Source organism: Enoplosus armatus, chromosome 3 (genome assembly GCF_043641665.1).
Source record: "Enoplosus armatus isolate fEnoArm2 chromosome 3, fEnoArm2.hap1, whole genome shotgun sequence".
NCBI classification, from domain to species: Eukaryota; Metazoa; Chordata; class Actinopteri; order Centrarchiformes; family Enoplosidae; genus Enoplosus; species Enoplosus armatus.
The window spans coordinates 23,939,699-23,967,644 of NC_092182.1; the positions used below are offsets into that span (position 1 = coordinate 23,939,699).

Here is a 27,946-nt window from a genome sequence, read left to right on the forward strand (position 1 = left end):
CCTTATGTACCGAGAAATATTATCATGACAATCTAAAAAAAAACTTAGTTAAGTTATTTTCAGTTAAAAGAAGTTCTCAAAAGTTGAATGTTCCACACAAGCAGCCATACAAGTTTGAGTAAACAAAGCAGTCTAAAACTGATTTACATCAGGAACTATCTGATCAAAGAAGTAAGTAAACAAGGTGATGAACCAGATATTCAATGCTGCCTTCCTCATTTTTTCACGTTTCGGTCTGCACCAAAAATAATTAAGGTTGAGTACCAACTTCTATACAAACTAAACAATAATTAATTAGCTAGTTAATAGATAATGAATATTAGTTGCAGCCTGACTCCTAACAGTAACAAAGCCTGTGCTTTTATTCTGAAGGTAGGCCAGTGCTGGGGCTGCTGTTAGTTTTAGAGGCTTCTGTTGTTTCAAGCTTTGATGCTTCACAGCTCAAACACTATACAGCTGTCTGCTGGCTTTTATGTCAGTGTGTGTGTGTGCGTTTCACTGCAAGAAACTAAAACTTGTTAGTCAGCTTGAAGCAAATGAGAGACGATTACCAGTCGTAAAGCAATAGAAACACTTAGTCACGGTGCTGAAGTATTTCTGCATGAACTTGTGTTCTGCTCAAACTACTTTTTGCGACAGCTTTGTTACTTCCTACAAGTGAAAAAAAAAAGGATGAGGTAATTTTTTGCCTCATATTGTGATTTTATTATTCTAGTAATCTGGTTTAAGTAACTGCACAAAACTGCTTATTATTACAATCATAAACTCTTAACAGTCAGATTGAACAAAAAGATGAAGAGGAACGTTTTATTAGATGGATTTATCTATTTTCTGCATTTAAGTACTATAAAACAGTACATTCCTAGAAAATGTAGAAGAGTCTGACTATACATATTCCAACGAACTCAAACCTGCAGATGAACCAGAAGTCGTCGCTCTGCCTTCAGCAGCAACTCATATATTTGAGTCAAGATATATATGACTTCATGAAACAGAACAGAACAATAAAACAGAACACGTCGTTCAATCCAGCAGAGAGAACAAAATGACTGCAGCTGCTGATCATGAAAGAATCTGGTGACAGTCAGAGCGTCTTTCTACACGAGTCACATACGAAACATTCATTCAGTTCATGGGATCAATAATTGAGAACTGTATGGAGGCCCACTTGGAAAAAAAGAATGAAAAGTTAGCAACTAGTTTCCCTTTTCGCCAACATTATAGTCAGTCATAACTTTGACTTAGTAAAAAGTTATTATTACTTATTTTCTGATAATTTTAAATTTAGAATGGTGACTTATTTTTGGGGGGCCAACCAAACTATCTCATAATTGTAAATTAGTAAATAAAAAACGTGACATCATATCGTCATTTCATTCGACAAATTTGACAACATTTCATGTATTTATTTCTCGTTCTGGCAGGAATGGGCTTCCATAGTGGCATCTTTAATCTTTAAAGTGGTTTAATAATTTTAAAACAAACAAGTGTCACTTCATAATGCCCTCGTCATCACTGCTTCCTGCAACAATGTTAGAAAAGGATTACAAAGCATTGAGAAATACACAACTATACATGTAACATTAATTTTCAATATTTTAAAAGATGTAACTACAAGCTGAACAATATAACCACAGTACTGAAAATGTTATGGTGTGGGAGTGGCGCCACCAGCCAAATTCATTTGTGAATTAAAATGCAGAAAAAATTAAATTCAACAAAACCTAAATTTCAATTGAACATATAATTCACACCACTCTTCCACCATATTTTATCACATTGGCAGGTTTTAGTAAATTTCTGACACTTCAACAGTTCAATGATTTATGATTAGGCAGTGGTCATCAGGTTACTTGCTGCTTCAACGATGAGTCATTGTCAACGGACATTTAGAAGACATTTCTATGATGAAAACATTTTAAAATAAAGTATGCTGTTAACACATATGAAAGGAACAAGTCGGCGCTCATTAAAATCCAATGAATATCGATAAAATGTTCTATTCCTACAGTTTTAGGGGGAACTCCCCTTTATAATGAAAACTGCACCTTCTAAAATAAAAAGGCACAATTAATGAAAAAACTGCATTCATTGATGAATATGTGGTTCTCCCATAAGTATATAGTAGTGTTTACTCGATTTTGGTCCTAAATGTTGACAATAATACAAAAATGTTCCCATGTTATCAACGTCCTTAATGTGTTACATGTATACATTGTATGTATGTATACATATACATGTATACATTCAGCAGCAGTAATTTGAGTGGATAACAGAACCTCAAAAGCTGCTTAAATCCCATTAGATAGATGTTGTTGCCAGGGAACATCTGAAAATGTTTGTGGTATTGTGTCTTCCTGCGTTTCTGTATCAAAAAGTGCCTGAACAAACAGTTTGTTTCCACATCATGTTTTCCGTACCGAACATCAACTCAGTCAGATGTCCATCAATCAATCAGGACGCAGTGCTAAGGCAGTCTTTGGTTTGAACTGGTCTGCCAGCATCTGGAGATCCAGTCCTTCAAAATATCATCCAGGCAGGGCCACCAGCGAGGCGAACAAAGTACCTCCGTTAGTAGGGACTGGTGTTCTAGACACAATGGTTACCATAGATACTAGGGAGTAGTGTTCTAGACGCAGTGGTTACCATAGATACCAGGGAGTAGTGTTCTAGACGCAGTGGTTACCATAGATACCAGGGAGTAGTGTTCTAGGATTCTGTCGTTACCATAGTTAATAAGGACTAAAGTTCTAGACGCAGTGGTTACCGTATTAATTTCAATAGGTGAACCACTGCAGTGACTTCTTATTAGTTCCAGTTGTGTTTCCATGACGATGGGATGACAGCACTTTTAAGAAAGGTTTCCTGTACATTTTTGGCCCTGTGATGACATCACGACAGGAGGTGTCCCCTACAACGATGCCACAGGTGCGAGTCCGTCGCTGTGCTCCAGGTGGTGATGGTGGTGCAGCTCAGCTTTACAAACCGTGGCAGCGCTGCAGCGGAGAGACGTGACAGCAGGCGGCTCTTCGTCACCTGGAAGACACACGGCCGGGTGTGAGCCACGTCATTTATCTTGCCTTTATTCAACAGTTACATGAGGAAACGAGACGTGTTGAAAAATTAAAATGAAGTTATAACAACACAGAATAATACTATAGAATGATATTTTAATACTAAAAAACATCAGGTAAGTTTCAAAAAAGTTGTGGTCTTTGCCAGCCAGTCGTACCCAGCCCAGAAGAAGATGATTCGCTGTCAGCCAGGGAGGAGGAGTCAGCCTGGTCATGTGAAAGTCCCTCCATCAGGGGGATGGAAAGCTCTGAGGAAGGGACAGACGAATCATAGATGCCCGAATCACGAGGAGGTGGGTGCTCTGGAGGGGAAGGATGGCCTTCTTCTGCCTGGGCGGGGACAGGACACCCCCCATCCTGGAGGATGGAGGGAGCAGAGGAGGAGGAGGAAGAGGAGGAAGATTCTTCTGGTAACAGTCCAGATATTCCAGAAGTGGACCTGAAGGAGGAGAAAAGCAGCAGCAGTCAGACTGACGAGTGTTCTCATATTATCTGCTGTGGAGTCTAAACCATTAACCAGCATGTGACGTCAGTGATGACCCCTGGAGCTTTAATGGATTCAGTGCAGTGAAACTGACCATCACCAACAGTGAAGATCACGTCAAACAAAAGCGATAGTATTTTTGCCGTCTATAGGGGTGGGGGTTTCATGGTGAGTTTAAAAAAAGTTAAATCATCACAAACAGCAGCAGCAAATAGGCATACAAAGACTCCTCTCTTACACTGGAGTCTCGTTATGAAGTCATGCTTTATGTACAGGAGGGAGAGGAAGGATTATAGAGATCCTCGTGAGTGTTGCATCAAGATAAACTTGAAAAAATCTGAACCTGTCCTTTAAAGACCAAATTACACAAAATTACAAATATAGCTTTAATGTTCACAGGAGAACAATAAAAAACTACAGTGGTGTTACAACTTTTTTACCTTGAAGTGGGTCCCAGGACAGAGGACAGGGAGCAATGGGGCAGGCCTGGACTGGGGCAGAGACCAGGACTGGGACAGGGACCAGGACTTGGACTGGGACTGGGACTATGGCTGGGGCATAGGTTAAGGCTGGGACTGGAGCCAGGGGCCAACAGCAGCATGTTCCTCCTTGGCGCTTCCTTGCCGCCCTCCAGCGACGGTGTTTTCACCACCACCTCATTCAACACCAAGCCGGAGTCAAACTTCTGCTCGGGCTGCAACGAGGAGGAGCAGCAGGGAGACTTTGGAGGAGGGCTTGGAGCCGCGTCACCAGGGAGAGGAGGATGTTTCGAGGAGGAGCCAGAGGAGGCTGAGGAACCTCCTGAAGGAGCAAGCTGCTTCTCAAACCAGTCGGGGTTCTGGCTGATGTGCTGGTGCATGTTGCAGATGGAAACGTAGAGCGAGCGTCCGGACTTACTTCTGAAGTAGTTCCTCCTGGAGACATTGAGAGGCTGCGACTCACGATCAGCCAAACTGGACTGACTGGAGTGGAGCCGACTGAAGAGCTGAGGCAGCTGGTCCATCAACTTAAATCTAAACACAGAAAATGATTGTCAACTTTAATGCCAGGAAATATCAATAACCATCTTCTACATGTTGTTTCCTGTAATATTCCTCTACTTTCGGCTGCAGCTCACGATCATTTTCATTATCGATTAACCTTCCAATTATGTTCTTGATAAATCATGGGCAGTGTAGGGCTGCTGTTGGTGTTTCTGTTATTTTGTCCATAGTGTTGTATTTACCTGGGAGCCAGACTCAACATGGTGGGGATGTCATTTTCTGTTGAATAGTCGAAGTAAACCGTCAGGTAGCGGTTCAGCTCCTGACCCCCGCCCCCCTCGCTCTGCTTCGCCAGTCGCAGCTTCTCAGCGATCATGGACACACCCACAATGAACAGGTTATTGCCTGATCCACCAATCGGAGAGCTGCTGCTGCTGTTACTACGGCGACTGACTGGTGTCTTCCCCCGGCGGCTCTTCTTCTCCAGGTAGTAGCTGCAGGAAAAGAACTGAGCTGGTTAGAATTAGTTAGTACGATACAACATAAATATGCTTAGTGTACGTGTATGCTTGTAATGTACTATTATAATGTGCCTATGGGCGAGAATATGTATATGCATATGTAAAACAAATTTACTGAAATAAATCCAGAGATGCATGAATATTATACAATCATTTAACATTACAACCCCAGGTGGATGTGACACATTGGTGTATGTTGTACATTCACTGTTTGTCTTTTTTTTTGTTATACAGTGATGGTAATAGTAATAAGAATTATTATTTTATTATTTATTAAAATCTTTGGTCTATCCTATGTGGTCTGTCTGATCAGCAAGATGGGGGCATGGGGCATATTTTCAGAACCTTGAACCTTGAAGAGTGAAGAAATGAAAAAGAGAGGGAAAGAAATAGGGTCAGTATGAAAGAAGGATGAAAGGGCAAAGAAAAGAAATGAAGAAAAATAGGAAATAAATGCAGATAGAATAAAGGATGGGTTGGCTGTGTGTGATAGGTTGAGACACCTGTCAAGGTGCAAAAAAGTTCCCTAACTACATTCATATCTACTGAGCACCTAAATTCTTATGGAAGTGTTTTAGTAGCACCTAGTGGCCACTGGAGGAACTGTAACCGAAGGCACCTTGAAAACATCACCAGTGGTTTAGACAGTAGAGAAAGTAGAGTAGAGTACCGTAGGCCTTTGGAAGAGACAGTGATGATGAAGTTGGCTTCGTCCAGCTGTCTGCTGAGCCACGACATCTGACCCTCTCTGCACATCTCCAGGTGTTCCCACAGGTCCAACACAACCTGAACAGGAGTGAACAGGGACAACCACACCCAATCTTCAGAAAGGCCATTTCATTTTTAAAATTGTATTTATAATTCAGGTTTTCCTCCTTATTGTCCGGCCGTTATCTGGCTGTTTGTCTCACCTCACAGTTGCAGAAGTCTTGCAGGAAGTAGGCGAAGCTCTGGATGACGCTGGTGTGTTTGGGACAGTCTCTGTTGGAGTAACAGATGAAGACTTTGGGGCGGGGCCACGGCCGCTCCGCGTTCAAAGCTGCACTGTGATTGGACGACTCACTGCTCTCCTCGTCCAGCTGGCTGTAGATGTTTTCTAAGAGGAGACAAATGGACAAGAAGGATTCATGTTTTAGAATAATGCGTCCACATACATGTGTCCACTCTCAAATAATGGAGCATCCTTGAACGCACCAACAGTGAGAGTTTTGAAAACAGTCCCAGCTCAAAAATATATCACAACTTCATTTAACAGTGGATGTTGAGGTCTGTTACCAAGACTAAAAACCCAATGAGGCTGTAACGTTCATTAAACACCAAGTGTGCAGGAGATTTATAGATGGTGAACTAAAACAAGCAATATCACCAATAATTAGTGCTCTCACCTTGCTGTTTCTTGCGACACATGACAGTGAAGAGAGTAGCGAAGGCGGACATGATGACCAGAGGCACTGTGATGGCCATGGCACGGATAGGTCCCGCCCAGGGGGAGTGGACTGGAGACGAAACAAACACACCCAGCATGAGACAAAAGAATCAGATGATTGAAAGTCCTATAAAGCAACAAGATGTAACTACATAAGGATGTGACAACCATGTAACAATTACGGGATGATAGTCAATACTCAAACAGAAGAGTCATAAAGTCTGGCTTATTAATGTCTATTATACAGCAATATTTATCTAAAGTTTGCTTACATTAGCTAATATTAGCCCCCCCTTTGCTAGTGGTCATACCAGGCTGCAGCAGCAAAACCCCAGAGTATGATCAATTGAGCAACGGTGCGTTTTGTTGCTTAGGAATTCAGCTTTTCATTTTTCAAGAGAAAGAATGTGTTTTCTTCTTTCAATCAAATCAAATAACTTCCTGTAATGAAGGGGCAGTTAGTACTGCCAGCGCTGATGCCCACTCTGCAGGCCTGTGCAGGTTTATCTGAGCCTACAGGCAAGTCAAACGTACCCTACCTGCCCATCATGAAATGGCAGAGCCAGATTAAGCAAGTAATTAGATTGAAATGTTCAAACATATGAACATTATATGAGAAAATGTAACTCTGAACAGCTTTCCTGATCATCTGTTCTTGTGTATTTACCTGCATGCTGCTTTTACAGGACTGATATTTGAAGACTTTGGGCAGGAAAATAACATTTAATAGAGAAAATAATCGGAAGATCGATAATGAAAATAATCATCGGTTGCAGCCAGTTGTAGAGGTTATTGTTATTACTATTTGATTGGAGAGTCTCACCCTGGCTGACGTGGTACTGAGTTTGCCTCCTGGTCGTGTTACTGTCGTCTCTCAACTGACGCAGAAAAGAGGAAACGTGGTGAAAGAAAAATTATTAATTCAATGTATGAACAGACAGATATGGTTGGTCTTTAAATTATTTAAGTGTTTTGCATTTTAATCCACATATAAGATGAAGAGTAGAATCCAGTATAACACAGTTTAACCAGTTCAGAGTCTGGTGATCAAACCATGTTGTGTAAATGAAGCTCAGTTCTGTGCTGCATTTATGTACCTCTATAGTGTAGGTCCCTGGAGTGACGTCCTGGAGGATGCATGTAGTTCTGGGCTGGTTCACGTCCTGCACACAGTAAACTTATTAAAATAAGAACTTGGCCTGTAGGTAGCATCATGTGTTCATCATAAGTAATGAATTCCCATAATGTACAAATCACAGGGATGTGAAATCAGAGCGACCAACAGTCACAACGTTCTTTGCAGAGCTGGAAAGCTAATTAACTGCTTTGTCCACTAAGGTAGAAAAGTGCAACACATCCTTTTACCATCAGCTACTAACAGACTTAGTGACAGCGTCCGACACCGACGGCAGAATCAGAAAGCTTTTGTGACAATATTTACCGGTTTGCAGCGCTGCAGTTTGAAGGGTCCATCCTGCCGCAGTTTGTAGTACAAGTAGTAGAAGTGGAAGCCAAAGGAGGCCGGAGCCAGGTCGAACGCCACGTGGAGGTTCGACCCCAGCTGAGACACGTTCAGAGTCTTTGGCTTCCAGACTGCACAGACAGAAACAAAACTTAACACCCACTCTCTTGGACATGTACTGTTTGCACTTTAATGCAATTAACAATTAGTAGTACACAAGTTTACTTGTTGTCTAGATAAATTCAGTATAATCTACATTCCCAGCCGATAAATACAACAACAGTCATGTGAGATTCATCACTCTGCTGCTCTCAGTCTGTTTTCAGTAACTAATTGTGTTTCGATCGGTGTTAAGTGAATGTCAAACTCAACACTTCCTTTAAAGATGTGGGAAAGATGACAAAACATAATCCCTCTCTTTCCTGATAGGCTTTTAATGTGAAACATCTGCACCAGCTGTTTTTGTTCTGGTGGGTGTAGAAATATAAAATAATCCAACTTTATATCTCAAATAATAACAAGCTTCTTCATGGTACTGATCGGATTAAAACTTTTTGTAATGGCTCCTTCCACACAGAGAAACTTAAAATGAGTTTGTGGAAATATACTACTTACATTTAACTACTTTAAGAACGAGACAATCAAACCCTGGACTAACACTGTCTACATATGGCTCTGGTTATGACGACGACACTGAGGAACTTACATGGTTTGCAAACCAGGTTGTCTGATCCCAGGAGGACTTCACACGCTGTAAGACGAACACACACATATGGTTAGACAGCTTGTCCCTGTCTGTCCTCATTGTGCAGCATCATCTTCACTTCAGTTATCTGACAACTTTGAAAGGACAGTCTTCCCCAGATCAGTTTCATGTCTGTGTGTCCAGAGAAGAGATAGGTCCAGGATGTGTTTAGCCTGAAGCCTTGATCAGATTCCAGTACGGACACGGACAGCTGCAGACTCGCATTCGCAGACACATTCTGCACATGCACACAAGAAAACAAGATATGCGCCCTCCTGACAGCAAGAAGAAGAGTCCCTTTGTTTGTTGTATGAGGCTGAACAACATGAAAGAGTCAAAAAAAAAAGGAAACGGTGTGTGCGACCGCTTAACAGGAATAGGACCAGAATACAGAATAAACAAACAGTATGCAAAACAGGCGTCCCGTTTGCTTTTCCAAAATTTGTGACCTTACAGACCTTCACGGACAGAAATTAATATCACGTGGACCATCGCTGCCTCACAGACACAGAAACCATGAATTGGCGCTAAGTTAGCACAAAGTGGAAAAAAAAAATCAACCTTCCAACAACTCTAAAACTGTCAAAGTGTTCATTCTTGTTAGCTAATAAGCTAATAGAGAACCCAATCAAGAGGGAGAAGAGAGTTTTTTTGACAGTAAAGCTCAAACTTGGCAACCACACTATCAGGACTATAGTCGCTGCATTTCAGTAAATCTTGTTAAACTACATCGCCTTAGGATTTGTTGGAAGGCGTCATTGTTATTTTCGCAGAGCTGTGCTAACAGTTTCCTCCTGCCTCCAGTGTTTGTGCTAAGCTAAGCTAAGCACATGCAAGATTCTCACCCGACTCCGGGTAAGACAATAAATAAACATTTTTCAATGAATCAGTTAACTAATCTATCTTTGATGAGGAGACTGCTGGACTCACAGTTGGTCCTGAGGAAGGATGGAGGGAAGAAGCTCTCGTTCATCAGAGTCGGGAAAGGAACAACACGAACCATGTAGTCGGTGTCAAAGGTCAAACCGCTGAACGGCTGACTGCTCAGCTTCTGTGTGTATCAAATAACAATAAATCAACACTAAATAATACAAAGAGTCCGATAACAACATTAAAATGGAGACATGAACAGGTTCCATCGAGCATCTTTGATCACTGTGGTTAATCTGTGGTATCTAAAGGACAGGTCTGAATGTTCTATCTTGATACAATACTCACATACTGTGCATGCCCATATGTTCATTGAAAGAACAAAGCGCTTGTCTTTGTCCTGGCTATCGTCTGTAGTCGTCTGTTACCAGTTTTGAGGAAGTTTTGGAAGGGAGTTAAGAAGGGATCACTTCATGGCCAGTATGTAGAGGAGGGAAATGATTACAGCCACCAATAACTCAACATGCATACATATGTAATGTGAGTATTGTTTTAAGATAGACTTGAAAAAAATCTGAACCAATCTCTTTAAGCTTGGCTATTTAGATTTGCTTAAGGCACCAACATTAACCAGCCAGCCAGAAATACATGAATATAAAACAAACTAAAGAAACTAAAAATAAACTGTTAACACTTGCTGTAAACAACAACAAGCAGCTGCCTTCCCCTCGTCCTGTGATTGGTCAGTTTGTCGTTATTTTTGGTCCTACCGTGTTCCTGTAGGAGAAGTTGAGCTGTCGAGGGTCTTTGAGGATGAGATGTTGACACTGTTTCCCTTCTGGATTCTTGTCCTCCAGATAAACTCTGAAGCCTTTAATGTGTTCGATCCCTGCAGAGACACGACAAGAAGTTCAGCTTCGCCGTCCTCCAACAACGAGCCACATCCATCCTTCTCTCCTCGTTTCCTTTCCTTTTCTCCTCCCCTCTCATCACCTTTTACCTCATCTCCCTGCTTCTCATGTGTCATAGTGTCCTTTCTTCCTTTCCTCTTCCCGTTTCCTTCTTTCTCTTCCTTGTTTTCTTCCTCCCTTTCCTTTCCTCATCTCCTCTCCTAGTTCACTTTATTCTCCTCTCATTGTTTTCTCTATTCCTCCTTCTCATCTTGTTTCCTTCCCTTCCTTTCTTTCACTTATTATTTCCCCCTCTCCCCTCCTTGTTTCCCCTGCTCTCCACCCGTCCTCTCCTTGTTCCCTTTCCTCTCCTCCTCTTGTTTTCTTCCTCCACCCATCTCTTCTCCTTGTTTCCTACAATACCTCCTATCGTCTCCCATCTTGTTTCCTTTTATCTCCTCCCCTCCCCTTCCTCCTCTCTTCTCCTTGTCTCCTCCCCTCCTCTCTGCTCTTTGAAAACACGTCTGTCTTGTAATTATACCTTTACATCCACAGGACATGTTTTTCGTATTAGCTCTGTGGGAAGTGGTGAGAGAGAGGGAAAGAGAGAGCGAGCGAGCAGTAGTAGAACAGGTTTTTATGCCTTGAGGCAGATTCCTGAACACCTCTCTCTGTCTCTCTCTCTCTCTGTTTTTGCATTTTAACGACAGCTGCAGTGTGACGGCAGGTTTGTGCTCAGTCTTAGCTTTCTGGTTAGTATCTGCATGTTTCAACCTTGATTAAAGATATTTTTCATTAGCCATCCCAGCGGCATGCTTCTATGGAGTCCGTCAGTCGGTCCATCACTTTGATCCAGACTGAAATATCAACACATTTTGTATCGTACATGTTCCCTAAAGGATGAGTCCTACTGACTTTAGTGACCCATATTTTCTATTTATGACACCCATCACAGTTTCCCAGAGCCAAAGGAGACGTCTCTATCTGTCTTGTTTTGTCTGACCAACAGTCCATAAGATATTCAGTTCACTATTATATAAAACTGAGAAAAGCAGTGAATCCTTACATTGAAGAAGCTGGAATAAGCTAATAATTTTGGCCTTTTCACTTAAAGAGTGTACCGATTATCAAAATAGTTGCAGAATAATTTTCTATTGATCGACTAATAAATGAATCATTTCAGCTCTAACTTGGTTCATGACCAAATACCTGCAAAACTAATGAGATTCCAAGCAGCCTTGTTCAGCGTTAATTAGCAAATGTTAGCATGCTAAGCTAAGTGGCCAATATGACATTATACCTGCTAAACATCAGCATGCTAGTATTTTCATTGTACATGTTAACACACTGATGCCGCTGTGTGTAAGTACAGCCTCACAGAGATGCAAGCAGCTGAACCTCTCGGGGTCCTCCATCACCATTCAACTCCAAAACAGCAGAGAGAACAGCTGGAGAGTCCGATAAAGAAGGTGATCCATTACTGTGGATCACCAGCAAGAATCAGAGCAATGCTATCATGAGAGATATGGTTTTACATGTTCAATTCACTGCTGATCCGTGATGTTGTTTTATGTAAGACCTAAACCCAGATTACATAAACACAGACTAGAAACAATGCGTCAAACTCTACACAATGTTATTAAGACATCTTTCCACACCACCTTCAGCTTTGGTCCACCTGGTAAAAGTTCCTGTCTGTACAGTATTATGGCTAAACTTTAAAAACACATGTGGCACATCACGTGATTCCCCAAGTGCAAATATCAGGACCGACTACACTCAAGACGACGGCATGTAGTAACAGCTAAATGTCTCTCCTCCTTTCTAAAACATATTTAGGGGACTGCAATGCATTCCTAATCCTGATTCATAACATTCAACTAATTCACAATGAAAACAACATGAAATGGTTATGTAATATGATGAGGATCACATGACTTTTTGGCGGTCACATAATTCTTGTCATATCCTGAATTCTCAACAAACCAAAGCAGGCCTCCTCCACCTGCTACAGTCTGTAAACTCAAATCAGAAAAGAAACTTTTACTGCTCATTGACAGGAACGCGTCTTATTTATGTCTTATTAGTGATATTCAGATAGACTTTTGTTTTTTCAGATGATTCTGGCAGCTGTTCACATGTGACTGTGATATGGAAGTGATTTCTGGAAGATTTCTGTCTCTCGGTGGGAAAACAACAGGCTGTATTGTCACAGAGAGAGAGAGAGAGAGACAGACAGAGAGAGAGAGAGAGAGAGAGAGAGAGAGAGAGACAGAGAGAGGTTCACCTTACACTGAGCGCACACACACTCACACACATTCCTTCACGGTCAAATCGTGGTATTGTAGTGTGAGATGTGATCCTCTCTTATTCTCCAGCCCTGATCAAAGGGACACACACACACACACACACACCACACACACCACACACACCACACACCACACACACACACACACACACACACACACACACACACACACACACACAGAGAGCTGGGTAATCTTACGGATTTGAGCACTTTCAAGGTTTTACTTTCCTGCTCCTCCTCCCTCACTTTCCTTCCTTTCTCTAAATATCTTCCTGTGGAGAATCTTGTGAACAGGCAAAAGACAGACAGGTAGACAGACAGACAGACAGACAGACAGGTACCTAGTGGACTGGCAGACCAGTGGACGACCACGGCAGCCTGATCCTCGCAGGCCAGATGGCCGAAGGAGACGTTGGTGACCTCATGAATCACGTGTTTCCCCAACGGGTAGTTTAATGAACAGTCTGCAGGGCGAGAGACATGGACAGAGACAGAGAGAGACATCAACAACAGCACATACAACAAATTCTACATACTTTAACACCTATTACTGCATTACTTGAAAACATAAGGTCATGAGGGCTGCAACTAACGATTATTTTCATCATCAAGACTTAAAACTATAAAATGTGAAACAATTGTGAAAAATGTTCATCACAATTTCCAATTGCCGAAAGTGACGTTATCAAATTGCGTCTTTTGTCCAACAGACAGTCCAAAACCCAAATACTCTTTCTGTACTATCATAAATGATGAAGAAAAACAGCAAATCCTCACATTTAAGAAGCTGGAATCAGCAAACGCAAAAAAAATTTGTGGTAAAAATGACTGAAACGATTAATCGACTAATTGTTGCAACTCTAGTTCTGTTAAACCACTAATTTTTGAAAATATCTGGTTCTTTGATTAAGAGTGTGAGGACATAAAAACCTTAAAGAATAAGACTGGTGATATTCTATATTATTATAATAATCAACTATAAGACAGCTAAAGTCGTGTCATGCTAAGCTAACACAGTTTGACTTGACATATTGTTAGCAGTAGCATTCTGTAGCGATCACATCTCCAGATTCCCCAGCTGTCAGAGCGACATCAGCAAAGACCTGTCATTCATATTTCTATAAACCACACCTTCACTCATTCAATCACCGTGAGTAACGATACCCCGCCTCCTCCTGTTCCCAACATTTCTCCTGTTTTATCTCGAGAGGGATGAAGATGGAGGTGCAGAGGAGGAGGAGGAGGAGTAGCCAGCCATGAACCGAGAGGGATTGGAGGAGAAAAGATGGACTTAGGATGCAGAAAGAAAAGGGGCGTGAGCTCAGACACGACTGACTGCTCCTCTTTCCTCCTGCCAGCCACCTATTGACGGAGAGGATTGAGGTGAGGAAGAGGAGGAGGAAGATGGGACAGAGGAGAGGAGCTTAAAAAGGATGGAGATGACTGAGAGGAGGTTAGGAGAGCATGGGATACGACACGAGTCACTGCTCCTCTTCCTCTCGCCTACTCAAAGCAGGGTCATGTTCAGGGCTAAAGGAGAAGGTCACGGCTGGTCGCTCCTCTTCCTCCATCATAAAGCTTCTAGGATATAAGGAGGAGGGGAAGGTTGCAGCGTGTGCGTCCTCTTCCTTCTTTCCTCCTCTTTGTAATCAGTTTCTTTAAAAGAATAAAGGAGAGGAGGAAGAGGAGGATGAAAGAAGGATTGGAGGGTCAAAGGAAAAGTTCACTGCTGGAGGAAGAGGAAAACCTTCATCTTTAATTCTCACCTCCCTGCTCCTCTTCCTCCTGTTCTCATTATAGTGTAGGAAGAAAAGAGGAGGTGGTGGAGGTTGAAGCCCTCACACACCCTTCTACCTCTTCCTCCTCTTCAAAGCTCTCGATAGATGAATCAGGGAAGGAAGAGGAAGTTAAAGGAGACAGTCACAGTTGTCTGCTCCTCTTCTTCATGTATTTTCATCTGTGTTTTCATCTCCTTTCACAATAAAACTATTACACTATATAAGTGTGAAAGTGTGAGGAATAAGCTGTATCAGGCTTTGGATGCACATTTGTTAATATATGAAATAAGAAAAATATAAAATATACACACAGCCTACGATTTCCATCACCTTTCATTAGTGACCTACAGGAGGTCAAAGGTCATCCTGCTTTATATTCCCCATGACGTCACTGAAAACAGAGTGAGAGAGAGGGAGGAAGCCTCTGACTCTCCTCCATCCTCCAAAAGCTTCATCTCCAAAGCTTCATCCAAAGGAAGCAGTGAGGTGTGTCACTCCCTCAACACACACACACACACACACACACACACACACACACACACACACACACACACACACACACACACACACACACACACACACACACACACACACAATGAGCTGGTTTTGATTGTCATGCTAAAACACCTCAGTGCTTTACCTTGGCTGTGTGGGTTTTTCACACTTTTCATTTCATCTGTTAAGAACAGGATGCACCATCATTTGAAAGTCACATGACCTTCTGACCCTTGACCTCCACATTATTGGACCTAATATGTATTAAGATTAGATTAAATGAAAAAGAATCGCTTTTCTAGAGAAAAGTAGCCGTGGAAGCAGCGGAAAGTTTAAACTCACTGGGACACCGTCAGAGAGAACAACTCTGTTACCACTGAACTGTAATGATAATAAGTTGCATTCATAGGAACAGTTTGACATTTTGGGAAATAGGCTTTCCCGCTTTCTTGACAAGATCAATACCACAAATGTACAAAAATCTGTGAATCAACTCAGAATCGAAGACGACAAGAACTGCGATTAGCCGATAAGTCAATCGGCAGAAAAATAATTAGCAGCCATTATGATAATCGATTAATGCAACACATTCTCTGGTTTCAGGCTCTACGTTGTGACGACTCGCTGCTTTTCTTGTCATATATGACAATAAACTGCATACTTTTTGGTTTTGGAGTTTGGTCAAACAAAACAAGACATTTCAAGACAGCACCTTGGACTTGGGGAGGTTGGCATTTTTTTACATTAAAATAGATAATTAAAATAATTGTTAGTTACATCCCTAAATGCAATTCTTACGTGAATTCATTTTTGGATTCAAGTCATTTATGGAAGATTTAATCTTCTGCAAAGAAAGATGGTTTGTGGTTTGAACATATTTTGTTTTCTATTCTTACAAAATTCTTTTTCAGGAAGAAAACTCCCATAAGTTTGATACTTGAAAACTGCACACACACACACACACACACACACACACACACACACACACACACACACACACAAAGAGTAATCTGAAAGTGCTTCTCGCTCATGGTCACGGACAAAGGCAGGAGGCAGGGATCGGCTACGGCTCAGGAACTTGACTTTTAGAGAGAAAAGAACAATGGACAGAGAGGAGGAGGATGGCGGAGGATGGAGGAGGAAGAGGACGACGGGGGTGAGGAGTAACATGATGGAAAATAAAGAAAATATTTTAGACTCTGATCAAATTTTGTGATTGATTTTAACTTTTAAGGGAGGATTTACCCTCATGACACTGCAACTTTTTTTTGTCTTTTGTTTTTGGAGAGATCGACTGACATCACAACCCCCCACGCCACACCGCCTGGATGAAGATCTGTTCGAGGTTTTACGGTTAAGAGTTTGATGCCAAAATGTTAGGTTGCTCGGAACGGTGCCACCATCTGGGCAATGATCTTAAGTAAACAGGGATCCAACACCTGGGAATTCAAGATAAACCAAATCATTATCCAAATTTACAGAATTTCAGAGGAACTCACTGTCGGCTCTGAGGGTGACGGCCAACCTGCGACCTCCGTCTACACCAGACTGCACCTGAGAGAGAGAGAGACAACCACAAGTCATTAAAAATAAGCATCCAACAGAACTAAAGTGATATTGGGCTGCATAAATAAAAACTGACTTGAACTCTTAACATTCCCATTTTTGTTTGTTACATCATTTGGGCTACAATGATCTAAATCATATGTGTGCTCAGAGCCAGACAAAAAGTGACAGAAGAACTGCCACGAACAACATGAAACAACCAGCACAAGCAGCTGTACAGAGTTATTTCAAGTGTACTTACAGATATAACAACTTTTAAACTGAAACATTTCTTTGATCAATGTTTAAACAACTGCTCCAAGCAACCGCTGCCACAGCTTCTGAGTCAAGTGAAAATGACAGGACAGACACATCAGTCACTACTGGTTGGTTAGAGCATAATAACCCCGCTTGAGTTTATTGTGTACACAAATTAACAGAACAAAACATCAAATAGTAGTTGACATTTTCACATACAGTATGTCTAAAGGATGTCAACAGTGACACAACTTTGTTTAACAGTAAACTGGCTAAATCCAGAGTATATCCTCGTATCTCAGTCCAAAATAAAATAAAAAAACTGCACTAAATCCCAAAATTTGACTGTCCATGGCCTGACTACTGTTACTGTTTATTTTGGATTGCATTAGGCTACACAGTGTTATATATGAAGCTAACTGACAGCAGCCAAAGCTGACCAGAAGTACATCCAACACAGCAAATGGACAAATGAAATGAATGTAATGACCGAACAACGTAAACATAAAGGAATTAATTCAGTATCTGTAAGCACTTCAGTACCAAATCACAGCTGCTAGCCTGTTGCTAACACTCTGTGTGTTCCTCTCTAACTGACCGGAGTAGGAACAACAACGTGCAACTTCAGTTCCTACTGCTGCAGTAACTTGACTGTACTTAGACACCTGCCAGGCTCTATCGGATGGTGGGAATCTTCCAGAAATGCAACCGCATTTGGTATTTCTTTAGTAAAAAATTGGCGCTAGAGGAAAGCAGGAAGTCACCAAAAGGCAAAAAACTACTTGAGCTGTTTGACTCTACATTTATTGAACTGGAAGGACCTGGATATCCTTCCAAGCTCCACCCAGCGGCTCTATTTAATACAAAGGACAGCAGATACAGTAACACACGATGAGTGGTGAGATAAGATGAGGTGTGAACATCAACTCCCTTGAGAGCTTAGGTTACCCAGAATCCCTTTCTCTGTGTTGCAAAGACATGGATTCTCATGAGGTTTCAGCCTCGACGGTTCCTGCAGTTTTACAGCTTTGACCTTGTTTTCATGTTGCCCTGCTGCACACACACAGACACACACACTCTCCACTTTCAGGCTTGTTACAGAGGTGTCAGGCTGTGGTCACACACAACAACAACACACACACACACACACACACACACACACCTGAAACCAATCAGGCAGACCGCCTACTGTGTGAGTGTGTGTGTGTGTGTGTGTGTGTGTGTGTGTGTGTGTGTGTTACACAAATGTACCATGCTTATTAGCAGTCACTGTACCTCAACAACTCATCCATACACACGCGTTTGTAATTATATACTTGTGAAGACCCTCATTGCCAGACTACATTCCCTAAACCTTAGAACAAACACTAACATGGACTCTAAAACCAGGTCTTAACCATAAACAGCCTTTTGAATCAGAATCAGAATCATTATCTAGTTTATTGCCAAGTAGGTTTTCACGTAAGGGATTGAGCTTTGGCATATTGGTAAATAACAATAAAAATAGTAAGCAGAATATATAAAGACAGATAAAGCAGGTACTGCAAGTCAAGAAGCATAAATATTAAATATAAAATTGACAATAAAATGTGAAAAATATTATAATAGATATGTAGAGGTGAGGATTACGATCCAAAAATGTTCTCAAAATGGTCCTTAGACCATAGAAATACATAAACACAGTTTGATCCCATGACTTCTTTTTAATTATATATATATAGCCTTCAGTTTGCCTCCACCGGTGACCTTTGACCTTTGGAGGTTTACATGCTGCTGTGTGCACAGATGTCCTGCTGGCAGCATGAATTGTGAGGCTAATTAAAATCAAGGGAAGGTTTTCACTGACAACACAAAAAAGGCAGACTTCCTGATTGGTATGACTGGTCTTACTGAAAAGGAGCAGACTACTGAGCCTTTCTCCAACTTCCTTCATGTTGTCTTCACTATAAACAATCCACCTGCTCAATTACTATGTTCTTTACCTCCTAATACACAAGTAAGACTCCACCAAAAGGCTTCCTGCTCATTTCAACCCAACACGTCTGACTGACAGGTCGAGTGCTACAGACTGAATCCTGAATCAAACAAGTTGGGACTGCAGTGTGAAAACAACTTGGCTTTTTACTTACACACTTGGATAATCCAGACTTGAAGCCATTTTTCTTCCACCTCTCCCGGTGACCTGCCCATCGCCACGAGCCAAACCCTCATACTTTACAACTGACAATTTTTCAAACAGACAGACACTTTTCTTCCTTCCTGTTGCCAGGTGTTTCTCACTAGTAATAATCATTATCCACACACACACACACACACACACACACACACACACACACACACACACACACACACACACACACACACACACACACACACCCTGAGGCCTGAACCGACTGAGTCACATCAGTAAACAACTGAAGAAAGGAAGTTTAAAAAAGGACAGAAAGAAAAGAACAGTTTCATTATTAGTAACAAAAAAGAACTGAAAAGCAGCTGTTAAACATCCAACACACAGTCAGCAGACAAACTGAACGTTTCAGGTTCGTCTCCTTGTCTTGGTTCACTTTTTAAAATGACAACAAACAACAGAAGTGAACTACACATCTATAAACACAGGGAAACACAAAAACTTGAACCCTGACAAGAGCAGAATGTCCCTCGGGATTCCCCAACACACACACACACACACACACACACACACACACACACACACACACACACACACACACACACACAGAATCAGTTCAGTTCCTGTGGTAATCAGACAGCTAATTGCAGGCTCAGTTAGCTGAACATCAACAGCAATTAATCACAGTGCTGGAGGTAAGGAAAGAGGGAGGGAGGAAAGGATAGAAGTAGAAAGGAAAGGAGGCTGGAGAGAAAAGGAGGATTCAGATTCGGATGGGGGAGTGAAGGATGATGGGAGAAGTAATCACCAGCCCTGCAGAGAAGGAAGGAAGTAAAGGAAGAAGAGAAGGAGGAATCTGATTAAACAGGAACTCCTTCAATTACAGCTTTCAAGGTTCATGTAGCAGACTTCTCCCTCTCCCTCATTTTGTTTGGGGCGACCAGACCAGTTCCAGATGTGGGACAGAGAACACGGGACACACTCACAGGCTGACCTTTAATCAACATACTGCTCATGAGGTACAAAAAGGTTCTGTCAGGGGGAACCAAAAGATTCATGCTTTTGTTCATCTCATCTGCAAGTACGCTTCATCAGGACAAGCTTCCTGCTAATTCTATTTCATGAGGATGTGCAAATGAACTACTTGCTTTTCTGACGAAGCACCTGCTTAACAAAGTCACCAAACAAACTTATTTTCATTCTAAAAAAACATGAGAAGTCAGTTCAACGGCCACAAACAACCTAACACTGACACTGTGTGTGTGTGTGTGTGTGTGTGTGTGTGTGTGTGTGTGTGTGTGTGTGTGATGTGTTAAGTTGATGAGGGTCTTGTTCATGCAAAGGCCTCAGGGCTAAAAACCCAGCCCTGTTCCTCTTAATGTCTTCCTGTCTCTTATACACACAAACACACACGCACACACACACACACACACACATCCAAACACTACCATATGGGACAACATGGCTTCACTGGAATATCTGTGTGTGTGTGTGTGTGTGTGTGTGTTTATTTCAACTAGCCGGTACAACACCAATGTATCAATATGTCTAATACCATGGATCCAAACTAACTATCAGCTCTGATCACGACCTGTGGTCCACACTGACGCTGATGAGTGAAAATGCATTTTTCTCTCTCTTTCCTTCACTGTCATCTGGTGTTTCAAAAAAAAAACAAGAAAAAACTGAGTATTTTTCATCCTGCTGAGACCGAACTGAGTAACAGTTTGTCAAAATCTCTCCAACCCTCATCTCACCAGGTGGTGGCGCTATGCTCGATTTTGTTTTTTTATCAGAGCCGCTAAACTAAAGGAGCAATAGTAGTTTTTTTTTTTTTTTTTTTTTTTTTTTAATTGTATTGGGAGTTTCAGTGATGATGGAAAATTTCTAAAGAATAAGTTTATCTTCGCCCCTGTGTGTCAAGCAGATCAGTAAATCACCTGCGATGCACACTGATGGAAAAACCAGATTCTGAATTCTGTTTGTCTGAAGTATGAAATTTTGAAGTCGACACACAGTGAAGAGCTGTTCAGCCAGCGAGCCTGTAAACATCCAACAGACGATGTGAGATTTCCAGTGTCTTTACTAATTAGTCACAATTTGAATTTCTGGAAATCCTCTGCCTTACTAACAATCCTGAAACTGACTACAGCCAACTCTATTAGATTCACTGTAGTCCTGCCTAAATGTCATATAAATGCATAAATGTTAATGTGCAGGACCTCAGTGAAAACTAAACAATGAAATAAAATTACTTCATGAAATTATTTTTTTTTTTCTCCGACAAAACTGAAAGTATATAATCAGATGATAAATCTCAACAAACTGATAACTGATCTATGATGATCTCTAAAGTGCGTCAGGTGACCAAATGTGATCAGATTTAGTTTATTTAAGCTTATATTTGATTTGATCTGCTGCTGAACAAAGAAAAAAAAATCACATCTGATCCCAGCTCTGCAGCTCCAGAGGAGGAACAAGTCCAGGAAGAAAAAGCTGGAAACAAAAGTGAGGTGCAACAATGCAAACTCTGAGAAAAACTGTGTGTGTGTGTGTGTGTGTGTGTGTGTGTGTGTGTGTGTGTGTGTGTGTGTGTGTGTGTGTGTGTGTGTGTGTGTGTTTGAGAGCAGCCAACCAGAGATTTCCCACCACAGGAACAAAACCTGCAGCTTCCTCCTCCTGCATGACTGCTCCTCAATAATCCCCCACCCCTCTTCTTCATCACAACTCCTCCTCACCCAGGAGGAGCTACTCCTCTCCTGCTGTGACAGTTTGTCCTTTAAAAAACTCTCTCTCTCGTTACAGAGACGGGACCGGGACAAAACCTGACTTTCTTTGAAAAGACACAAACCAACATCGGTCACCACCAACCACATTCATGTGCAGTAAAGTCAATGTGTAAGGGTCTGCTCCAAGAAAACAGAGAAGAACATAGTCATGTGGCCCGGACCTACAGGTATCAACTGAGCCACCAAAGGGGGGGGGGGGGGGGGGCACATGAGTGAGACTGAAGGGAGCATGACGGCCCGAACAGGCCACAAACATGCAATCCTCTTCTCAGGATATACACAGAAAGTGATATCTGCAATTAGCTGCACACAATTTATCAGTCAGTGTGTTGATATTAGTTTACACTACCTGCGTTTTAGTATTGATAACGAATAGATACTTTTTTCAATACTTTACTTTGAGAAATATAACAACAATATAATATAAGAACAAAAGAAACCAATATTTTCAAATGTTAAATTTCTGAACTGAATTGTTTAAAACAAATACAGTCTAAATTTGGCAAAATTATGACTTAAATTAGGAACAGTCTGACCAAAGAATATGTAAACAAGATTATGAACTTGACTAGTATTGAGGTTCAACGCCTCGGTCTAGTTTTGATGCATTTAGACACTTTTTTTGCCATGACTCTAACACCCTGTTCACTCATACAGACTCAAATGCTGGCGAAGCCACAGGATGCTTTTCTTATGAGTTAAACCTTGAGAGACATGCTGGTAATGCCAGCAGGGCGACGTGGGGAAGCTGAGAAAGATTCAACTTCATGCAGATGAACTCTGACCGTGTGGGATCGACAACCAGGCAACAGAGCAACCCGCTGCACTCGTTTTGATTCCCTCTTGACTGACACACACAGTTCACTCAGGTACATACGAGAATTTCATCACTGATCGCCACAGTCGCCGGCTTCGACTACGTCGTCAGGCACCAGTTTTGTGCAATGTGAGAAAATAACTGCCAAATCAGAGCTGAATATATAAATTACACGCTGAACACTAAACGAGCCATAAAGTTTCAGGCTCGTGTGCAACAAGAGAAAGCCTTTGTATATGTATAAACTGCTGTGAATCAAACCTGGCCAATCTACAAACTATTCAGAACCACCTTCCAAGCCTACAGAGGGAGACTTGTTATTTTACTTTTTGGTGAAGTATTGCTTCAAGCAGCAAATGTGGACAAAGACATGGAGATTAAGACTCATTTTCATTCTGTTCATCAGTGATATGAATCAGTGATATCTGTCATCTCTTCAGTCAGACATACAGGAGGTACCTGAAATCTTTTTCCTTATTTTTGTTGGTGAAGGCAACTGAAAAGGGAGTTTAAAGAACTTATTTAGGCCTAAAACATTATTTAGGGTGGTGTTTAGGATATTTTCCACAAATACCACACTGAAGAAATATTTCCCTGAGATGTTTTACGTAAGGGTTCACCTTCTGATTCAGTCACCAGAAAACCAGAAAACACACGTGTTTCACATCGGACGCCCACCCAGCCGTGACGCCCTACAAGGCTCTCTGATGCCAAAAACACACCGAAGCCCAGGAGGATGATGGGATACGAGACATAGTAACAGAGTGGAAACCTGCTTTCAAATGATGGGAGGGTGAGAGAGAAAGAAGGATGAGGAATCCAGAGCGGGAGAAAAAGAGGAGGAAGCTGAATTATTTCCTGGTGTGTCTTCCTCCGCTGAGACAGATGTGATGGCTTCAGCAGATGTGTTTAACCAAAGAAAGAAAGAAAGAAAGAGAGAGAGAGAGAGAGAGAGAGAGAGAGAGAGAGAGAGAGAGAGAGAGACTTAAATCATCTATCAATCTCTGCAGTAACCTGACTTCTGAAACATCCAGCGAAAAAGAAACCGTTTGCTTCATCAGGTTCAGGGATTAAGTGAATCCTGTTCTAAACACACCTGCATTCCTTTTGGAGAAACCTGATTATTTGTCTGAGTACACAGTCTGTTAACGGGGTCTTAGGGAGTTTTGTGTCTCCAGAGGGAGCTGTGTGAAGTCTGATAAAGTGATCAAGTGAGTGAAAATGAAATAAGTGAGCTTTCCAGTGAGCTTTTCTGAGGCTCGAGGCTACATTAGCCACTACTACCATAACACGGCAGAATCTCCTACCAAGCTGTCAGTTGACACGTTGGATTGTGGGTAATGTCGCCGCCAGGCTTTGACGAGAAACAAGAATGCGTAGAATAAAAACGACGATGTCTCTGGTTCTGCTGCATCGATTGCGATCCGTTGAGTCCCAATGTTATAGCAGTGCCAGAAATGTGCGATTGTATGCATTACGTTGCCGTATGATGTCACTTGGCAAAAGTTGAGCCAGGTTCAACTTTTTTTGGCAGGCAACTGCGTATTTATGACATGGTTAGGCATGGGAATCGAGAACCAGTTCCAGTGTCCGATCCTTCGGAGTCTTATGTCTCCGAGCTTATCAATTCCTTTTATCAATGCCGGCATATTTTTCTGACAGTTGCGCATCGCAAAACAATGACATCAAACTCATGCGTCAACACTGTAGGAAACTTGCAACAAGAAGGAGTCATGGCGGAGAGTAAGAAACGGTTCCAAGCGTGATTTCATTTCACGGAGAAAGATGATTACAGTGCTAGTTGTAATGTCTGTAAAATCTGCAAAAACACAGAAAACACAACATTTTGTTATCGTGCTAAATCTCAGGTATCACCTGGGCACTACGATAACAAAAGTATCTAAATTAAGGCTGCAACTTATGATTGTTTTCATTGTCGATTCATCTACCGATTATTTTCTCAATTAAATCCATTTATCATACGATCTATAACATAGAAAATAGTGCATAAGACAAATAAAAGCAGCAAATCATCATAACTGAGAAACTAGAACCAGGGAATGTTTTTAGGCATTTTTGCTTCAAAACATAACATAAGCAATTGATTGATTATAATTTTTTGTTGATAATTCAATTAATGGAGTAATTATTTCAGCTCTGACTAAGTATACCCAGCCCTACTCAGGGCCCTTTTCAAACATGATGCCAACAATAAAACTAGCAGAGCATTTATGGGTCTCACACACACACACACACACACACACACACACACACACACAGCTCTAATAACCTCACACCTGTAGAATAGCAGGTCCTCACACCCCCATCAAGCAGCCTTTGATGTGTGTTTCTGAAAAGAGAGGGGAAGCAGGAGAGTTGGGGGGGGGGTGGCAGAGAGAGAAGTGGGGGGGGGGGGGTGGCAGAGAGAGAAGTGTGTTCGTGCGTGTGTGTGTGTGTGTGCGTGTGTGTGTGTGTGTTTGGGGGGGTGGGGTTGCAGGAAGGAATGTGTCAGCAGAGTAAACAGTGTGAAGCTTCCTGTAGAAAACACTTCAAAGCCAGAGAGAGGAAACCAGGATAATACACTCACACACACACACACACACACACACACACACACACACACACACTCACACACACATGGTATCAAAGGCAGGTAGGAGTCATCTATCAACGCAGGAAAATTAAAACCTGTGGAGCGCACACACACACAATCAGATAATTTTACTTTCCACAAACATGAAAAAGTAAATCACATCTCTCACTTTTTTTTTAAAACACATCTGGCAAAACTCTTCATATAACTCTCTAAAGCTTTGTTTTTCACACCGCTTAACTGAGGAGCTGAAAAAGATCAGTCAATTAATCCATTAGTCCATCGACAGACTATTGATAGCCAACTATTCTGATTATTGATTAATCGTTTCAGTAATCTTTTAACCAAACATGATCTGGTTGCAGCTTCTAAGATGTGAGGACAGTTAACTGAATATCTCTGAGTTTTGAACAAGACCTTTAAAAACGTCACCTCGGGCTCTGGAAATCTGTAACGTTTTTAAAATAACTAATCAAAAAATTCAATTAAGATAGAAAATAATCAGCAGATTAATCGATAATGAAAATAATTGTTAATTGAAGCCCCATTTCATTGTGAATTACACTATGGTTACTACGGCAACCTGTAACCTTACAGCAGCTACTCCACTTTTCCCAATGACAAAGTTAACTAAACATGACTGTTGACAGTTCAATAAGTTGTGCAGTAAAGAATCTGAGGTCTGGTACAGTCTGTGGTTTAGCGGTGATGTGGACACATGTCTCTGGGTAAGGGGCAAGAACCAGGGATTTAACTGTGACAGTAGTCCTGAACTTCCCATCACGGTCTGTGTGAGAACTTCCATATTCCACACTAAAGTATGGGCAAAGCTGACATTTTCTAGATTCAAGATTTTCACCTGACAATCAAGACCAAACCAGAAGAAAACTTCTAGAAAAGATCAATAACTGTTCTTTATAATTCAGAAAAAAAGGCAAAATGCCCATGTACATACATCTGTAAAAGAATACATTTGTTTGCAAGTAAAAGAGTAAAGAATAATATGGCATCAAGTTTTGAGGTATATTAAAACGTTTTGCAAGCAGACATATTTTCTTTTTGAGGCTGAAATCTGATTTAAAACATAACTAGTGGCTTTTTTCTTAAAGCTAAACTTTTTCAAAGTGCATACCATTTGAACTCAAATGATGGTGCAGGCTAAACAGTGGTTCATTCATGGCCAGAAACAAAGCTGCTGTGAAGTGTAAAAGCAGAAGAGCAGTGTTTTCCACATCAAATGTTTTTTACAGAACACACAAAAGGCAGGAAATCAGCTTTACTACCTGCAATTCTCCCAAACCACAAAACTCAAATGGAAAGAAGTGGAAGCGCTGTGTTGTATCCTTCTGAAATCTTGTAATTCAGAACCAAGAAGAAGCTATTGCACTATCATTTCTGCTTTAACTACTGGTTGTCTGGTGTTAGAAATAACCCTCCACCTCAGCTTTTGAAGTTAGGGTTTTATCTCAATTATGTGCTCTTTAGTGGATTATATACATATATACGCCGAATGTTACCAAAGATGTACCAGATATAGAAAAATTAACTAAAAGATAATAAGATTTGCTACAAAGGGGGCAAACTTCTAAGTACCATTTTTCTTAAAGAGGTTTGGTTTAAAGCAGAGAACGGCACGTTTACCTCTCCACAGACAAGCCAGGTAGCACAGGAGTGACTAGTCTGACTTTAAAGACATTAACAACTTTAATTTCTACGCATGGGATAAGTAAATGGTCTATCTTAGCTTATTGCAGATTGTTGCAGCAAGTTGGTATCTCAAAACGTATGTTTCCAAAGCAAATACATCGCATAAACATGAGCTTTGGGAGTCACTTTCCAATTCAGCATAGATCCAGTTCTGAATATCAAACGTATTTTCGTAAAGTTTACCATACTCGAGTTGCTGTCTCTTCCCAACGTCAGTTATAAAACTGAGATTTTATTGGATTGAAGTCCTCTACGGTAGATTACATTATGTGCCGAAATTAGTAGGACACCTGACTTATTCAGAAAAGGAATAAATTCTGTTTTTGAGGTCAGTGGATTTAGCTGTTACAGTAGAGTTTGCACTTTTCATATTAGAGTTTGGTTTCAGACGTTACGCAAAAATGGGCCGAACCGGCTGCAGCTTGGACAGACAGACAGGTAAGAAAGGTAGCGTGACTGATGCAACCTGACTTCAAAAACACTGCAGACTTTCGACAGTTTGATCCAAAACTATATGTTCAAACTTGAGTTCCTCTCAACTGCTAGCTTAGTTTCACAAACTGGCAGTACACCTACGGCAGATGTGACAGAAACACACCGAACCGTCTCCGAAAACTGAACTTTTTTTGGAGACTTGAGACGACGCAGCGGCAGCACCTTTCACTAAATGTCGTTGAAACAACACGGTAAAAGTATAATTTTGTGTTTTACCTTGAAACCGCATCGCTCCTGGTTTCCTCTTTTGTTGCCTGAAGTCGTAGATCCGCAAGATAAATACAGAACCAGAAATAAGCCGGAGAGAGAGATGAAGAAACTCCGAGGAGCCGCCATTCCTCCCTCAAGTCTGAACAACTCTGAGAGGGAGAGAGGAGAGGGAAGGAGGTGTGTGTGTGTGTGTGTGTGTGTGTGCGTGTGTGTGTGTTGGAGTTTTAGACCGTGAAGGTGAGGGCATTGTGTCCGGACCTCACTCCTCAAAGGGTTGTTTGATGGTTCAGCCCTGTCCGGAAGCCAAGAAGAGAGAGAAAAACAGATGAAAAGATGGAAAATACAAAAATAATGATCATTATTTTTAA

General features: G+C 41.4%; 1 protein-coding gene across 1 annotated transcript; it reads right to left on the bottom strand.

The window, feature by feature from the left end:
* Nucleotides 1-2,876: 2,876 nt before the first annotated feature.
* il17rd (interleukin 17 receptor D) lies at nucleotides 2,877-27,704 on the bottom strand. Its single transcript, XM_070902691.1, has 16 exons — nucleotides 27,585-27,704; nucleotides 16,536-16,590; nucleotides 13,105-13,227; nucleotides 10,336-10,454; nucleotides 9,626-9,746; nucleotides 8,657-8,701; nucleotides 7,930-8,081; nucleotides 7,586-7,651; nucleotides 7,312-7,366; nucleotides 6,448-6,558; nucleotides 5,974-6,158; nucleotides 5,733-5,848; nucleotides 4,784-5,035; nucleotides 3,999-4,571; nucleotides 3,233-3,513; nucleotides 2,877-3,036 (listed from the first exon to the last, which is right to left on the bottom strand). The coding sequence occupies exons 1-16, from the start codon at nucleotides 27,702-27,704 to the stop codon at nucleotides 2,912-2,914; spliced, it is 2,499 nt and encodes an 832-aa protein (XP_070758792.1). The 3' UTR covers nucleotides 2,877-2,911.
* Nucleotides 27,705-27,946: the final 242 nt, after the last annotated feature.

Excerpts from the sequence above, each read along its gene's own strand:
- il17rd (XM_070902691.1), bottom strand. The coding sequence starts at position 27,704 with ATGGCGGCTCCTCGGAGTTTCTTCATCTCTCTCTCCGGCTTATTTCTG. Across the intron at positions 7,367-7,585 it reads CAGGGACCTACACTATAGAG|TTGAGAGACGACAGTAACAC; the intron begins GTACATAAATGC and ends TTTCTGCGTCAG. Across the intron at positions 4,572-4,783 it reads ATGTTGAGTCTGGCTCCCAG|ATTTAAGTTGATGGACCAGC; the intron begins GTAAATACAACA and ends TTCTGTGTTTAG.